The following is a 16,959-nucleotide window of genomic DNA, read 5'->3' on the forward strand; positions in this document are numbered from 1 at the left end:
CTGTCTGTCCTTCTGTCTGTCTGTCTGTCTTTATCTCTGTCCGTCCGTCTGTCTATCTGTCTGTCTTTATCTCTGTCCGTCCGTCTGTCTATCTGTCTGTCTTTATCTCTGTCCGTCTTTATCTCTGTCTCTCTGTCTGTCCATCTGTCTGCCTGTCTGTCTTTATCTCTGTCTGTCTGTCTGTCTTTATCTCTGTCTGCCTGTCTGTCTTTATCTCTGTCTGTCTGTCCATCCGTCTGTCTTTATCTCTGTCCGTCTTTATCTCTGTCTCTCTGTCTGTCTTTATCTCTGTCTGTCTGTCTTTATCTCTGTCTGTCTTTATCTCTGTCTCTCTGTCTGTACGTCTGTCCATCTGTCTGCCTGTCTGTCTTTATCTCTGTCTGTCTGTCTGTCTTTATCTCTGTCCGTCTGTCCATCTGTCCGTCTTTATCTCTGTCTGTATGTCTGTCAATCTGTCTGCCTGTTTGTCTTTATCTCTGTCTGTCTTTATCTCTGTCCGTCTGTCCATCCGTCTGTCTATCTGTCTGTCTTTATCTCTGTCCGTCTGTCTGTCTTTATCTCTGTCTGTCTGTACGTCTGTCTTTCTGTCTGTCTGTCTGCCTTTCCGTCCGTCCATCTGTCCATCTGTCTGTCTGTCTGTCTGAATCTCTGTCTGTCTGTCCGTCCGTCCATATGTCTTTATCTAAAAAAAAGTTTTTCTTTTTTTTCAGAAATACTGCACATTTACATTTTTCTCCTAAATAAATTCTAAGTAAATAAAATAAATAAAAAGGTTTTTTTTTATTATAATTTTATTATTAGTAGACTAGAACACGTGGATATGTTGTCATTCTTACACTATAATACTGAACTTTGATTTCAGTGATTTGGACTATGAGATGGACACTTGCTTCTTGCACTCTGTCGCACTTTACTTTTGCTTTAAAAAATGGATTTCATAGAAATTTGGATTTCATTTGGTTTAATAAAATATAGTTTAATAAAATATTCTTAAGTAAAATTGTTGATTTTTTTGTGGGAAATTAATCGTTACGATTAATCGATTAATCAATAAATTAGTCGATAGATTAATCGAAATAAAAATAGTCGTTAGTGGCAGCCCTAGTCTGTCTGTCTGTCTGTCTGTCTGTCCATCTGTCTTTATCTCTGTCTGTCTGTCCATCTGTCTGTCTTTATCTCTGTCTGTCTGTGCATATCTGATACATAAAACAATATTTTAATGAAAATATATGCAATACTTTATAAAAGCAATAAGATGCTTGAGCTTGTGTTGAATTGTGAATCTGTGTGTGTGTGTGTGTGTGTGTCTGCAGATGGGCGATTGGAGTTGATGGGATCTGCTGACAGGGTAAAGAAAACACCTGACTTCTTTTTATTAATAAACACACCACCATTCAGAAGTTTGGTCTCAGTAAGACTGATCACTGTTTTTACTGTATTTTTGATTAAATATATACAGCCTCGGTGAGCAGAAGAGACTTTTTCAAGAACATTTAAAAATCATGCTAATGCCAAACTTTTGAATGTAAGTTTATATGCAGTAATGTTAAAGAAATATAATACAGCTAATAATTCCTGTGAGTCTGTGGTCCTGTTTTCATTTCTTCAGTCTCATTTTGAATCACTTTCTGCACTGAATGAGTTTGTGTTGTTTTTGTGCTGATGATCATATGTGTGAATCTCTTCATGACAGGCTGTCACAGTCCCACAGAGGTAATCGAACACAGCAACACTGCAGACACACGTCATACTGAAACACACACCTGTGAGAAACACACACATGTTCAGTGTAGTGATTGTGTGCTGCGGTTTCAGGCCGGTGAGATCATTACCCAGAGATCACCTGCGTTTACCGCCTCTACCAGTACAGACCATCCCTAACTATCCAAACCAGTTTGATGAGTCTCCTCCATCCAGACCAGCACCAGAACCAGCGTCACCGCAAACCAGATCACACAACAGCAGACCAGCATGGACACAGTGAGTCTCATACACACACACACACACACACACACACACACACTCACTCACACACACCTGCAGAAACTAGTTTAAGTCTTTTATTTATAAAGCACATTTAAAAACAGTCACAGGACTGACCAAAGCGATGCACAAACTCACATAGTCGAAACAGGAAATAACACATACAAAAACATCATCGTTATTTTTGTTTTCTTTGCACACAAAAAGTATTCTCGTAGCTTTGTAAAATTAGTTGAACCACTGATGTCGCATGGACTATTTTAATGATGTCCTCACTACCTTTCTCAAGAGATTTTTCAGGCAGGAAACTAATTTTAGTTTAATTTAGCCGAAAAAAGCTAGAAGCAACAACAGAGGAAGCATGTTTATCTAAAGTGAGCTGACTGTAACGAAGAACACTGAGGTTCCGAACCTTGGTGTTAAAAGCTGACAGGCTTTCCTGGGTAGAGTTGTTAACTCTTTTACGCCAGCGTTTTTGAAAAAAGTTGCCAGCCACCGCCAGAATTTTTGATAATTTTCACTAAAATTTCATGGCCCCCAGAATATTTTGTTATGTGAATATCTAAACAGGCAATGCATCCAAAAAAATAAATAAAATACAAACACAGAAAGCTGAGAAAATTATTGCTGAGTTTTTATTGAATACTACAACTGGATCATATTCAGTACGATGATCAAAGCATAGCTGCAGTAGATTATCAACACTCCCTAAGCTTCACATTTCACTCGCTAACATTAGGCACTTTTCATTTATATGCCGTTTATTGTTGATGATCGTATTATTTTTCACATGCATCTGCTTACATATGAGATTGCTCGTTTCTGCGTCTTCCTCAACTGTGTTTCTGATCGAGAGATTCTGGACTTATTCAGGAGATGCATAATAGCGCCCCCGAGTGTATAACAGTGAAAACACAGAAACCTGGAAACTTCCATGTTTGGCAGGGAAAGAGTTAAACTCAATCGAACCTAAAGGAAGCATGTAAAGAGAGAAAAGGCAAAGGTGCTAGAATAGAGCCCTGAGGAATTCCAGATTCAAGAGGAGGAAACTAGAGTGAAAAATATCTCTCGGTTAGATTCAGGACTGAACCTTTTAACCCCACACACAGGATTCTAATCTAGATAAGAGCAACAGGTGGTCTATAGTGCCAACGGCAGCAGAGAATTAAAATCACAGAGTCACCTGCATCGGCAGCAACTAAGATATAATTTAAAACTCTCAGCAGAGCTGACTCTGTCTATGAAAAGGGTTAAAACAAGACTGGAAAATTACTTTAAAAAGACTTAAGTTGACTCTTAATTTCTCCTATTTAAGTTAAACTGTCTGATTTGTGTGTTTTTATTCTCAGATCCAGTCCGAGTGAGCGAGAGAATGTAAGTCCATTTCTTTGCTGTAACTCAAATTCATTCATAAGCTCCATGTTTTACACGCATAACAAAGTCAATCAGTCAAAGCTTGATCCATACACAATTTAATTTACTTTTTACAAAAACCTGTTCTGATGCCATGCTATTCATCACAGAGCACTAACTAGAAATAAAAACAGTACATGTGGTGGAGAGCGGGGCATGTTGTCACAGTGGAAACGTGTCAGTAAACAGACTATTAATATCAGCAAAGCATTTATGAAATCGCAAATACATCCAGTAATATATATTACCATTGTTTTGACCAACAAATGTTGTATTTAAAGAAACAGATGTTCCAAATATAAAGAAATTGCCAACAATCACTATTAAATCATGATGTCTAATGGTGTTGTGTATTCAAGAAACCCAAACATAAATCAGATAATTCATGGAAATAATAATCACTCTCTATTTCACCCTCAGGTTAAAACACCATCATCTGCAAGTAAGTTATGTTGCCTTATATAATATAATATAATATAATACACACTAGCAGTCAAAAGTTTTTGAACTGTAAGATATTTAATGTTTTTTAAGAAGTCTCTTCTGCTCACCAAGCCTGCATTTATTTGATACAAAATACAGTAAAAACAGTAAAATATTATTAGAATGTAAAACAGCTGTTTTCTATGTGAATATCTGTTAAACTGTAATGTATTTCTGTGATGCGCAGCTGTATTCTCAGCATCATTACTCCAGTCTTCAGTGTCACATGATCTTCAGAAATCATTCTAATATGCTGATTTATCATCGAGAAACATTTATTATTATTATTATTATTATTATTATTTAAAACAGTTGAATACATTTTTTCAGGCTTCTTTGATGAATAGAAAGATCCATCAACATTTATCTGAAATAAAAAGCTTCTATACACTATACCATTCAAAAGCTTGGAGTATATATATATATGCAAGGATGCATAAAATTGATCAAAAGTGACAGTGAAGACATTTATAATGTTACAAAAGATTTCTATTTCAGATAAATGCTGTTCTTCTGAACTTTCTGTTCATCAAAGAAACCTGAAGCTTAAAAATCGAACTGTTCAAAAACGTTTGACTGTAGTGTAATATAATAGCTGTAATAATAAAATATAATATACCTGTTATGCAGGTCACACGTCTCACAGGTTTTCTCTGGATCTGGACTCTCAGGATTTGGACAGGTACTGACCTCAGTCACACACTCTGTGCTTTAAAGGGGTCATATGATGCTTTTTTAAAGATCATTATTTTGTGTATTTGGTGTAACAGAATATGTTGAAACTAGAGGAATGCTGTGTGTAACAGTGTTTGTCTGATCCTGCAGCTCCTGTGAGAGCGAGAAGAGCTCGTTCGGTAAGAACCGACTCACTGAATCACAGCTGAAGCGGCTCAGATTCACAGAGTCTGGATTCTTTACAGATTCACTCGCGAGGAAGCAGCAGCATCACGAATGGCCTCCTGCTAAAGGAGAAACCGACGGCAGCTTCACCAACCACAGCAAACCTGCGCAGGTACAGCATCAGCGTTAATACTGCCTTTATCACTGATGCTTCAGTTATTATTACAGTCAGTCTCAGTTCAAATCAGCATAGTGTTTAAAGTCGAGAGGAAACAGAAGTAGCTGCAGATCTTTTTTCAGCGCTGTAACAGATTTTTGAAAAAGAGGCGGAGATTTAGTTCTGTCTGCCGGTTGTTGATTGGATGTTGAAATGTGGGCGTGGCACTCATAAATGGAGGCGGGTCTAAATGTGAGCTTGCAGATAATTGTGGGCGGAGTTTAGGTGATTGGAGAGTCTGTCTGGAGAAAAAGATCCAGTTATGACAATTTGATTTGAGTTTTACATTGTTTAAAAAAAATAATAATAGAACATGCTTCCTGTCAAAAGTTTGGAATAATTAAGATTTTTTTATGTTTTTGAAAGAAATCTCTTCTACTCACCAAGGCTGCATTTACTTGATCAAAAATACAGTAGAAACAGTGCAACATTATTACAATTTAAATAACAGTTTTCTATTGTAATTTATTGTAAAATGTAATTTATTCCTGTTGTAAGGTCCACCCAATTGGCCCAACGAAGGTATCCAATGGTGGTTAAATGTAATTGTGCAAAGTAATTTAATATAAATTCTAATCTGACTCAATTTTATTATGACATCGGATTTAGATTGAAATGCTAATTATTAATGCTAATCCGTTTCTAATTATTATTATTAGTATTTTGTCTAGCCCCCCATAGTTAACTGCATGTAGTTCATTCTCCATCTAACCTGAGATCTAGTATGTACTTAATAGAGATGTAAATAGAACGTTTCATCATGATAAGATACGATATCGATTCTCATACCTAGCGATACGATATTTGCAGATACCTCAAAAAATTCTGATTCGATTACGATACGATTCGATACAGGAGTATATCGATCGATTTATTGATATTATGATATTATACACAAGCAGTTACATTTTTATTGACTCACAAATGCAACCAAAATATATAACACGAACATTTATCTGAAATTAGCCATTTTTAACAGAGTTAAGTCAAATACAGTTTTGGAGTTTTTAGAAAAAATTAATTATAAAAATATGATATAATTCAGCCATAATATTTCTCACCGTGAAAACGGCCGAGCAGCAAATCAGCATATTATTATGATTTCTGAAGATCATGTGACACTGAAGACTGCAGTAATGATGCTGAAAATACAGCTGCGCATCACAGAAATACATTACAGTTTAACAGATATTCACATAGAAAACAGCTGTTTTACATTCTAATAATATTTAATTATTTTTACAGTTTTTTTGATCAAATAAATGCAGCCTCAGTGAGCAGGAGAGACTCTTTCAGAAACATTAAGAAATCGTAATTATTCCGAACTTAGTGCATGACTGAACAGATTGCTCAAAATAAGATTAATAACATGCATTTAGAAAATACACCGCTAATGTCCGTGTCACGTCTGTCCTGCAGGGATTGGCGGATCAGAACTGGTATGTTGGTGCGGTTAGTCGCGTGGACGCTGAACACGCTCTTCACCTGGTCAACCAGGTAAAACACACCTTCATTTCACTCCAGCATCATCACATTTGTTACAGTTCAGAGACACAAGAACGTACAGAAATCACAAACTCAGAAAACAAACATGTGGACCGTGCATGAATTATGTTTAGATACAGATCTTGATGTTTATATGATACCAGCTGACTTCTGTCCACAGGAAGGAGCCTTTCTAGTGCGCGACTGCTCGAAGAACACTACCTATGAGCCCTTGGTCCTCGCTGTGTTTTACGACAAAAGAGTGTTTAACATTCAGATCCGCTTCAGTGATGAAATCAGCAAATACACTCTGGGAACGGGCCTGAGAACCAATGACGTTAGTCACACACCCAGCAGAACGCAGTGTCTGTCAGTACATCAGCATCAGCATCATCTCTCGTCTCTTTGTCTTTCAGAGGTTTGACTCGGTCACTGACATCATCAAGTTCCACTCCATTTTTCCCATCGTTCTCATCGACGGCCGGACATCCTCCGCGCCCGCCAATTTATAAGACATTTTTAGTGACGTTAGACTGGTACAGACTCAACAAAAGAGCCAAAGAGCTCATCTGATAGAACGAAGAAAAATCAAACGTTTAATAATGTGGCTGTGGATAGCAATCGAATATCTAAAGGATTCAATATTTTTGACATTTTAACACACACATGTAAAGTAATAGTGAGCGTTTGGCTGAATGCAGACACACAAGAACCATTTTCCCAGAAACTTTAAATCCATTTATAAGTTTTATTTAGTCACACTTAATATTTTTTGGCCTTTATGAATAATTTAAAATAGATGTTATGCTTCTGAAGCCTCAGAACTATGTACAGATTATAATTTGACAAACTCGTGACACGTGTTTGGTTTCTAGACACATTCTGTGTTTACAAACGAGCAGGTGCCCTGAAAATCAAAAGCTCAGCTGTAACTTTACATAACATCAACAGTAATAAAAGAAAACAGTCGGTTTACTGGTTTGATCATTTGAGGTAGATTTACAATGATAAACACATCGAACCGTCTCGACTGTTTTACGCAAGGAAAGTTGCTTGATGTACAGACTTTGACAGTGATTGTACATGTGTGCTGTAGTTTACAGTGAAATACTGAGTCCGTATACGCAAACCTTTTTGTTTGTTTGCAAAAACACATTTACTGTACGGCATACGTTTGAATTTCACAAATGACAAAGCCTCACCCAACAAAGACCATGTGCACAAAAATCAGAAAAGATTCATTTAACACTGATGCTTACGTGCTCGTAATATGATGACAGTAAACGACGTGAAATGATTTCAGTGAATGTACTTCATGTGAACATTTGTGAATCTCCAAACGTAAGACGTGACGTCAGTTTGAAACGAGCCTGTACACAGTCATGACAAATAACACGCAACATCCTAAAACACATTAGTGTTGTTTGAAACCTCTTGGTTTCAGAATTCTGACCTTCTTACGAATAACTTCTACATATTGGCAGTTCAGTTTTACATTTATATATTATACATGTATATGAGCATGTTTGTCATTGCTGTTGTCAAGTGGGCCATGGCGGGACCGGGTAAGTATTGTTGAAAAAAGTTATTTTTATTCCCAACTATAATATGACCAGAATAGCTAATACTTGGTCTAAATCACAACATATTTGACGAAATGTTTATTGGCATTGAATTACAATTGTCCACCAACCAGCTTTATTACCGTTAAAATTATCTCACATGGGTTTTTTAAAATAGCACTATCGTAAAAAATCAATACGTGAAATATCTGTAGCTGGTTTTTACGAGAGCTGTTTCTCCGAGACTCCCTTCAGAATGAACTCGATTACCTGATACTTCTGTCCATGGACTTTCTTGAGTTTCATCTTGAATGAAGGCTGTTTCCTCGCCGGCTGTTCCTGCTCGTGATCCACCGAGTGAACCCACTTATAGTTCTTGAGGGTTTGGACGCCAACACTGACGCGCTGAACTGAAGGATTGGGGTGGTTCAGAACCACAACCGGCTGGTTCGGACCGGGAAGCTTGATGCGCTGATCCGCTTTCAGAGGAGTTAACCTCAGTTCTTGACCTTTGGTTGAGAATCGAGGAAGGCCCATCCCAGCCGACGATGACCTGCGTTTCTTGGCTTTTCTCTTTTCTTTCTTGTGTTTTTTACGTGGTGGAGAGTCTTGGTGCTTCTCTTCTCTTTCACAAAGGTTTCTCTTTAGTATCAGCTTGATGGCCACTTCAGGACTTCCGGAGATGTTCTGCTCGCTTAGCGTGCAGCAGAGAACCGGTCGCGCCGTCAAACTCTCCTCTCGAGTTGGCGCTTCCGGAAGCTTCTTGGTGGGTTCCAACAAAGAACTGGGAATCCTGAACAAAGCTACTTTTGGATACATGTTGAAAACACAGGAATGTTTTTTTTGGCCAGACTCATGTTCAGAATGTCCCTTGTCTTGATGTGGAATGTCATCTTTGTTTGATGGAACGACGCTCTGGTTTGACAAAACCAATTGTTGAGTCAAATTTGGAGCTTGTTTTGAGTGGCTTGTGTTTAGGGTTTTCGCTGATCTTTTCACTTGACCATGAGTCTTAGATATTGCAGAGCCTTTACTAGTCTTATCCTCTGTCTTTGTTTCTTTGAGACCCGAGGAAGCACCTTTGGGTTTGTCCTCAGTATCCTCCTTTTTAATCAGAATACTACAGACCAGCGGTTTCTCTGCACTCTTCACCTCGTCCTTCGGCTCTTTCATTGCCACCTTCCAGCGTTGCATTTCTGGCGAGGACTTTGAGATGCTTTGAGTTGACTTAGGCGTAGGACAAAGAGAGAAAACTGATGAGATCACTGGAAGGCTTTCAGAACTCAATTCTGGACCCTCGAGCGTGATGATCTCTGGATTCTTGGTCTTCAGGTTGCGCTTGCTCTTGGCTGGCGTCTCTGAAGAACACTGTGGTTTGTGTGCTGATTGAACAGTTTTTGTGATAGTCTGAACACCGGTGCACGTTGAAGGCTGCTGCTGTTTGACTTTGTGAGATGTTGCAGACGTGGATGGGCTGACTGGACACCCTTTGGCAACTTGACATTTGAAGGACAGTTTGCCTCCAGTTGCGGCTGATGAAGGTTCATCCACGTTGCTCTTCTGGTCTTGCGGGATCCCATTGGGTGGGATCAACCGTAGCTCCAACTCTCGAGTCCCGTTGACGTTTTTCACCTCGACCAGTTCCACCAAACACCCGGCAGGAATATTGATCTCCTCTGGACAGGACACGGTCAAAGGCTTGTTGTGTTGAATTGGCTGGTTCAAAGGTGCCAACAGTTCCACTTGGACACTGGATAACGGGCCTGATGTTTCTGCTGATGATCCTACAGGTGCTCTGGAGGTCGTTCTTGACTGGTTGCTCTTTTCTGCACTGGAGTGCAGTGGACTTTTGATTGTACTGCTGGGAAGTACAACTGGTTTTGGCGTCCCAACGTTAGTCCCTGTTGTGGACTGACTAGACCTCTGATCCATCTGGATATTCCTCTTGGATAAGGGCGTATTAAGCAGCGCTCTGAGCGGGGTGTTCAATTCAACAGGTGCTCGGACCTGGACTCTGTGAATGGTTTTTGCAGCCATAGCCTTTTCCGAAACACCAACACTTTGCTGTAGTGGTTCTGTAGAACCAACATGGACTCGTGGGAACGTGGCTTTCGTAATAAGCTTTTCCGAAACGGAAACCTTGATTTTCCCATCTGCACTGAGTTGAGAGTTCGATAGGTTGCCGTTTGCCTCCCGTGATCTTAGAACGACTTGCGGCGTGTTGCCTAACGAGTGACTAGCGCTTGGAGCACAGCTGGGAATGGCACCGGTGAACTGAGTCTTAGAAACCGGAACGACGGTTGCTGTGTTGGTCATACACGGCGTCGTGAAACTGTAGGTCATCCGGGCACGATTACTCCTGGTTTGGTTCACTGTTTTACTAATAACAGATGATTGGTCAGGTTGACTTCCACTGGGGAGTTCGACATGGGAATTAGGAATTGCACACTGGTCATTCCTTTCAGGCCAATCTGAAATCTCAAGAGTGTCAGGAACAGATGGACCTGCTGTATCTAGGGTGGATACAGCGAAGTCCGTTATGAAGCCTTCTTCCGCATTTCTCTTGTGAATACGAAGAATATGCTTCACCATGTAATCTCTCCGCACGGCTCCGTATGAGCAGAAGCTACACCTGTACGGGTACGAGCCGGTGTGCGAGACGATGTGTTTCTGAGACTCCGTTTTCGAATAGGAAACATAGCTGCAGAGCGCACAGGAGAAAGTCACCTCCTTATGATGGGACACGTGCCTCTCGAACAGGTCAGTGTCCTTGGTGGAAAAACGGCATTTTGCACAGCACAGGCGTTCAATGTCTTTCCTAGGTATAGCATTGGCCTTGCTGTTCATAAATGACATGAAACTTTGTTGTGAACGCATGGTCAGGACATCAAGTTAACAATCCTACGGTCCAAAAATCAAAGAATACGTGATCCACATTAGCTGTTTTTTCCACTGGTGAGAATCCCTTCCTTTGGGCTCAGCACACTGCTAGTTTATATCTGCACAATGGGTGAGAAAAAAAAAAGTGTTTCAGGAAATTAGAAAGGAATAAGATTCAAAAAGTAGTAATAAACAACTGATTCACATAAAACACTCTCTTCATTGGTTATGTTTTGCAACAACTCTAATTTATAACCTATGACCTATTATGACCTATAAATTCTTTGTAATGCAACCAACAACAACACTGTTAAAGACTGTTAAAGATAATTCGTTTTCAAATCACTAGTGCATCTTAAAGGGGATTTAATGGAGCATTAAAGATGACACTTTAGGAAGGCGAAAGCTGGGGAAAAAGAGTTTGTAAAGAAGTTTACTATAACCATTGTTGTCTTTTTCAAGGTATCTTGAAAGTGAACCCCACATAGAGACCAGAATATCATAAAGACTTGGAAATGCAACCACTAACAACCAAACTGCAAATGACTAATAACCACTCAGAACAAACTAGTACAGTGTGCCAGGTTTTGCATTGGTTGTTATCTGATAGAACATGGTCTGAAATGTCCGTTGGCCAGTTTTGGGAGTCTACATGTCAAACTCTCTAACGCCACCATCCGCTTGAAGTTTCACTTTTTTAAAAACAGATTTTCTGTTAATAATATTTCAGTCCGATTGCATAAACACTCTTTGACCTCCAATGTTGTGCAGAAGAGCTGCATTCAACACATCTGAAAGCTGCATTTTTTATTTCATGTTTATTTAATTTATTTGGCTTACAATTTTTTTCTGTTCTTCACTAAATTTGGGTTGAACAGTCATAAGACCATTCTGAACAATACTGATTAAATGAATCTTTGATATTCAAAACTGTTCACCAGTGACTAACCAATTAAAGCAAAAAAAAAAAAAATTTACACAAATCCAGTGTGAAACTAACATTTGGCAAAACATTTGCCTATAAAATCAAATGCAAGTACAATAAGACATTTTTATGCAATGCAAGAATACAGTCAACGTACTTGATTTGGTTTACTGGTTAAAATCACAAACACTAATACCAATACTTTCTGTAGTTTTAATCATATTTATTAGTAAAGTTATCCATTTTTCTTTTATGCCAAAAATCATTAGGATATTAAGTAAAGATCATGTTCCATGAAGACATTTTGTAAGTTTCCTACCGTAAATATATCAAAACTTAATGTTTGATTAGTAATATGCATTGCTAAGAACTTCATTTGGACAACTTTAAAGATGATTTTCTCAATATTTAGATTTTTTTGCACCCTCAGATTCCAGATTTTCAAATAGTTGTATCTCAGCCAAATATTGTCCTATCCTAACAAACCATACATCAATGGAAAAATTATTTATTCAGCTTATTTCCAAAAATTTACCCTTATGACTGGTTTTGTGCTCCAGGGTCACATATTATAAATGCATGCAATATAGTATAAACAGATGCAATTTGTGAGAAAAGAAGGAAACTATGGCTTTACAGAACAAGCAGCAGAATGTATTAGGTCATAACTGCACTGTGCATTGCACAAATCCATCGACATGAGCATGGAATGGCTCTGCAGATCTACTGCTCTCTCATCAGGAGCGGATTCTCGTTCTGACTGGATGCACAGCACACAGTAATTCCTCGTTCCCCGAGGCGATCTAAATAAGAAGAGCATTCACGCATTTCTCAAGTGTTGCGTGAGCCACGCGCCGCTAAGACGCGCGTTCCGGGAGAAACCCGCCATGCGTTAAAACACTAACCTCCCCTTAAAAGCGTCCTCCTCTCAAAAGAGCGACTGATGCGTTTAATTCGTCCATTCTTCACTATTTTCTCGCCAGGTTCGCTTGCATTGTTTTCTATCTGCCGCTGTGTGACTGCGCAGCAGAGCGCGCGCGGAACACGTGACGCGACGCGCGGCTCTGATTGGCTGCTGGCTGCAGTAGAACTCTACAGCTCACGCGGCCGCCCGCATTTCATAACGCGCAGGGGCTCAAAAACATGTGTTTGCTCGCTCTGACGCTGATTGACGACATAATACAGAGCTTAGAGCTTTTGTTCTAGTAGCATACGCCTGGTTTAGTCGCTTGATTCATGTGATGCTGTGAGTTAGTCAGTAAAGTCACCCGCGCTGTACACTCTTCCTCTTATATAACTTGAGCCAAGATGGCGCCCATGAAAAACAGAGCAGGACTGTTATGTTGTGTTAGTGTGTACTGTCCGCTTCTATTCACACACTTTCCAGTTTACAGACAAACTTCACACATTCTGATGGTATTATATAATGGTTATTGGTAATAAATGTATGTATATTTATTTGGGTATATATTGGCCACACCCATTTGTAAATACAATCTAGAAATGGTCTTATTAAGTGGTTATTCTACCTGATAATTCAGTTCTCTGCTGTTCCAAGTAAATCGAAGGCTGTTGTAGCGCTAAATCTCCATTATTTCATTTATATGACATATAAATATGACACTTATGTTATGATATCAGCTGGTTATCTTGAGTCTGCTGAAATGAACTCATCACATCCTAAAGCACAAACAGCATTTCGTTTATTACTGCGATGATTCATCACATACAGTACAGACAGCATGTACAGTGTGGTCTTATATCACCCCGATGGGTTATTTTACAATAATGATCAGCTGAACGTACATTATATCCCACTTATGGCTGCCAATACCAAAATACATAAAACCATGGACATGAGATATTGATTTTTATGAACTTATTCATAGAAACTGAAGAGAGACAGAACTCAAGCACAGCAGGAGAGCGACGGTCATATTATTCTGAAATATGAGTTTGCTGTGATTGTCCATTCAGAATCAAGAATCCCAGATGCACATGATGCTGAATTCAATAAATGAATGAATATACTTAATAAAATTAAAAAGTAAATTGTATATATTTTGTAATTATATATATATAATTATATACAATAAGCTTTTTGTTGGATATTTATTAACACTGCAAAAACCACACAAATGCGATATATAAATGCAATAAACAAGTATTTTTTTAAATAAATTAATTAATAAATATATTTGTGACACATGGCCGAATTTCAAAGCGAAGAATCATGGGTCTAAATGCTCAAAAGCTGAAATCAGAGGACCTTTAAAGAAAGCATAATCATGAACACCATCGTTCGTTTGCTCCCGTTCCACGTCACTTCCGGTCGGGCGTGTGCGCGCAGGTCTGATCGAGCGCGAACGGTCTTGACTATATATGGGCAAAGCCGAGCGTCCTCGTGCCGCCCGCCGCCTCTTCCGCGTTCAGCGTTCCGCGATCGCCGGTGACAGAAGCGTTCAGAACCGACCGGGCCGTTCCTCACAGCCGCTCATTCATTCACCGCTCACCGGAAACAAAGCCGAGATGTCCTACGAGCTCAGTAAGTCACGAGCCTCTGTGTGTGTGTGTGTGTTTACCTGCTCGCTCGTGTGTGTGTGTGTGTGTGTGTTAATGGCCTCCTTCACTCTGCTCGGATCATTCACTGAAGCATATCATGGTACTTAAACAAATACCATGGTAATACCATTATTCATGTCCAGAAGCGTGGTGTTGTAATGGGAGGTTTTTGTGAATGCTTAAAGTTTGTATTTTTACAATAGTACGTACACAGTAGTGACTAAGTCTATGTAAAAAGTCTTTAAAATCAGTTTTTGAAGAGTGAAACTGTGATTGTGGTCCAAACACTGATCAGTGAGTTTGAGCATCATTATCAGTCTGACACTGATTTGGCCAATGGCGTGCGTTGGGGGCGGGACTATCCTTTTGACTGACCAATGGCAGACGGGTGTGTTTGAAAAACGGTCGTTATTTTTTGCAGCTCTGTTGGGGCCAGATTCACACAACATTAAAGGTGGGGTAAGTGATTTCGGGTAGCCAATGTTGATATTTGAAATCACCAAAACAAACACGCCCCTACCCCAAAAGGGTCTCGCCCCTATTTTGATAGCTCTGCCCCACACATTCGTACACAACCCAGGCAACGATTAGTTCTGTGAAACAAAGCAAAACCAATGTTACACCGTGTCTACACCGGACGCGAGTGGCGCGGCGCGACAAAATACTATAGAACTCATTATAATCAGTGATGCTGTCTACACTGGATGCGGCACGACACGACAAATCCCCGACAGAAAACTGCTGCCGCATTCTATTTATTACGTATTGACACAAATTTCAAATGATTTTCAACATTCGCTTTGTCGCGTCCAGTGTACTAGACACACTTTAGCTGTTACTCACCGATCGAGAAGAAACAAAGCAGCCTCGGTGTCCGATCGCAGGCCTTCTGCTCCTCGAGTTCTCTCCAGCGCTGGAAAGCTGATCCGATATTTACACGGGTCCTACTTCTTGCCTTATGGTTCCGCAGACGGTTTCCTCTTTTGTTTAGTGCTTTAAGTGTTTGTAGGTCAATTTATTTGTTCTATTGTAATTCATGACTGTTTACTTGTCTTCAGTAAGTTTGTTTTTACACAGGCTAGTATTTTATTTTATTTTATTTTTTTATTTTTTTTTGAGATATTGGAATTGGTATCAAGAATTATGAAACTTTGGATAAAAATCCTATGTTAAGCTATATCATTATTGTGACGGGGCCCTGCAGTAAGTCATAGCCACGGGGCCCATTGAGGTCTTAATGCGGCCCTGCTCACCACAGTGCAACAGTGAAAAGTGACTTCTTTCAAACAGTGTCGCGTGCCGAACGTTGTTTAAGTGACATACACCGGTATTGCGGTATTTTAAAAATTCATATCATAACAAAAATAAACACCGGTATTCGGTATGAACCGATATACCGCCCAGCACTAGACAAAGACATCGCTATTATCGCTGTAACTGAGTAAACAGGACATATAAACGTTTGAATGATAAAACAAAGACGATAAACACTCGACTGCGACAATATAGTTTATCTGTGTTATTCAAGCTATCTATGGTATTTTCATAATAATGAAGTATATTTATAATCCATTGCTAATCGATGCAATGAGGACAAATAATTCAATCGATCGCTCAGGCATGGCATCTGCGTCCTGATTCGGTTCTAGTACATACGGTTACATAGGTACCGGTGCCATATTGGTACGGGGTTTCGGTACCCAACCCTACTGCTGATTGGCTACAAGTTTGTTTTGGTTTTCTAAAGCGTTTTTGAAAAAATACATACCCCACCTTTAAGAATAAAATTTGTATTTTTCTAAATAATTAATAAAATTTTGTATTCCCTAAAATACTTCCTAATAACGTTCTTATCTTTTTTTCTTAATATTTTGTGTTATGAAACGATAAACGTTCTCTTAAATCCTTAATTATTATATAATTCACTTTACATTTATTTACATTTATGCATTTAGCGTTTAAGCAAAGCAACTTACAAAAGAGGAACAAACATGAATTAATTGGGATGTTTCAAATATTAAGCATTATAAAACCGTGAAACTTGCGTATAATGTGTGTATTTAGCAACTGTACATAAACTTTTGCTGAAACATAAAACTGCTTTTTCCCCACTGATGTTTTTGTTTCTTGTCATTTTCCTTCCTTAACCAAATAGTTTCCAGGATATGATGGTTAATGTTGTTAAATGAAAATATCTGATGCTTTATCATTGGGAAAAATTATTACAAGAATGAAGAAAAAAAAGTTTATTTATCGTTAAGATTTGTCAGTATTGTACATGATTTGTTAAAGCTGCAGTCTGTAACTTTTTTTGGTTAAAAAGGATCCGAAATCAATATTTGAGCAAGTAGATAACCAGCCAGTGTTGGAAACTATCACCTTACTTTAGCCCGATTCACAACGGTTAGCTAATAATAATGTTTTCTAGTTTGAGTGGTACGGGTAGGTTTTCGCGGAAAACTCGAGCATGCCGCTGCGTCATTACGTCACGTCTGTAAACATAAAGAAGCTGTCCCGGCTACTAGGCTATCTATCGCGTGTGACTGAGGATCCTGCAGGTGGCGGATCGTTTATAGCCTTTTCTCACAGCAGCTAGAATAATTAAATGT

At 39.0% G+C, this 16,959-nt stretch overlaps 3 protein-coding genes across 3 annotated transcripts in view; 2 read left to right on the top strand and 1 right to left on the bottom strand.

Moving 5' to 3' along the window:
• The window catches only part of LOC107717309 (cytokine-dependent hematopoietic cell linker-like), a 20,630-nt gene extending 13,697 nt beyond the window's left edge, over positions 1-6,933 (top strand). The window contains exons 7-17 of the mRNA XM_016524012.1: positions 1,314-1,348; positions 1,694-1,713; positions 1,816-1,980; positions 3,333-3,357; positions 3,817-3,838; positions 4,510-4,561; positions 4,705-4,733; positions 4,800-4,891; positions 6,356-6,433; positions 6,603-6,758; positions 6,838-6,933. Of these exons, the coding sequence (XP_016379498.1) occupies positions 1,314-1,348; positions 1,694-1,713; positions 1,816-1,980; positions 3,333-3,357; positions 3,817-3,838; positions 4,510-4,561; positions 4,705-4,733; positions 4,800-4,891; positions 6,356-6,433; positions 6,603-6,758; positions 6,838-6,933 (770 nt within the window). The remainder of the gene's footprint in view (positions 1-1,313; positions 1,349-1,693; positions 1,714-1,815; positions 1,981-3,332; positions 3,358-3,816; positions 3,839-4,509; positions 4,562-4,704; positions 4,734-4,799; positions 4,892-6,355; positions 6,434-6,602; positions 6,759-6,837) is intronic.
• A 621-nt stretch (positions 6,934-7,554) lies between these two features.
• LOC107717325 (zinc finger protein 518B-like) lies at positions 7,555-12,850 on the bottom strand. Its single transcript, XM_016524027.1, has 2 exons — positions 12,694-12,850; positions 7,555-10,982 (listed from the first exon to the last, which is right to left on the bottom strand). The coding sequence occupies exon 2, from the start codon at positions 10,858-10,860 to the stop codon at positions 8,206-8,208; it is 2,655 nt and encodes an 884-aa protein (XP_016379513.1). The 5' UTR covers positions 10,861-10,982; positions 12,694-12,850; the 3' UTR covers positions 7,555-8,205.
• A 1,278-nt stretch (positions 12,851-14,128) lies between these two features.
• The window catches only part of LOC107717326 (WD repeat-containing protein 1-like), a 15,740-nt gene continuing 12,909 nt past the window's right edge, over positions 14,129-16,959 (top strand). The window contains exon 1 of the mRNA XM_016524028.1: positions 14,129-14,333. Coding sequence (XP_016379514.1) covers positions 14,171-14,333 — 163 coding nt within the window. The 5' untranslated portion in view covers positions 14,129-14,170. The remainder of the gene's footprint in view (positions 14,334-16,959) is intronic.

This window comes from Sinocyclocheilus rhinocerous, unplaced genomic scaffold (assembly GCF_001515625.1).
Source record: "Sinocyclocheilus rhinocerous isolate Xijiao unplaced genomic scaffold, SAMN03320098_v1.1 scaffold149, whole genome shotgun sequence".
Taxonomy (NCBI): domain Eukaryota; kingdom Metazoa; phylum Chordata; class Actinopteri; order Cypriniformes; family Cyprinidae; genus Sinocyclocheilus; species Sinocyclocheilus rhinocerous.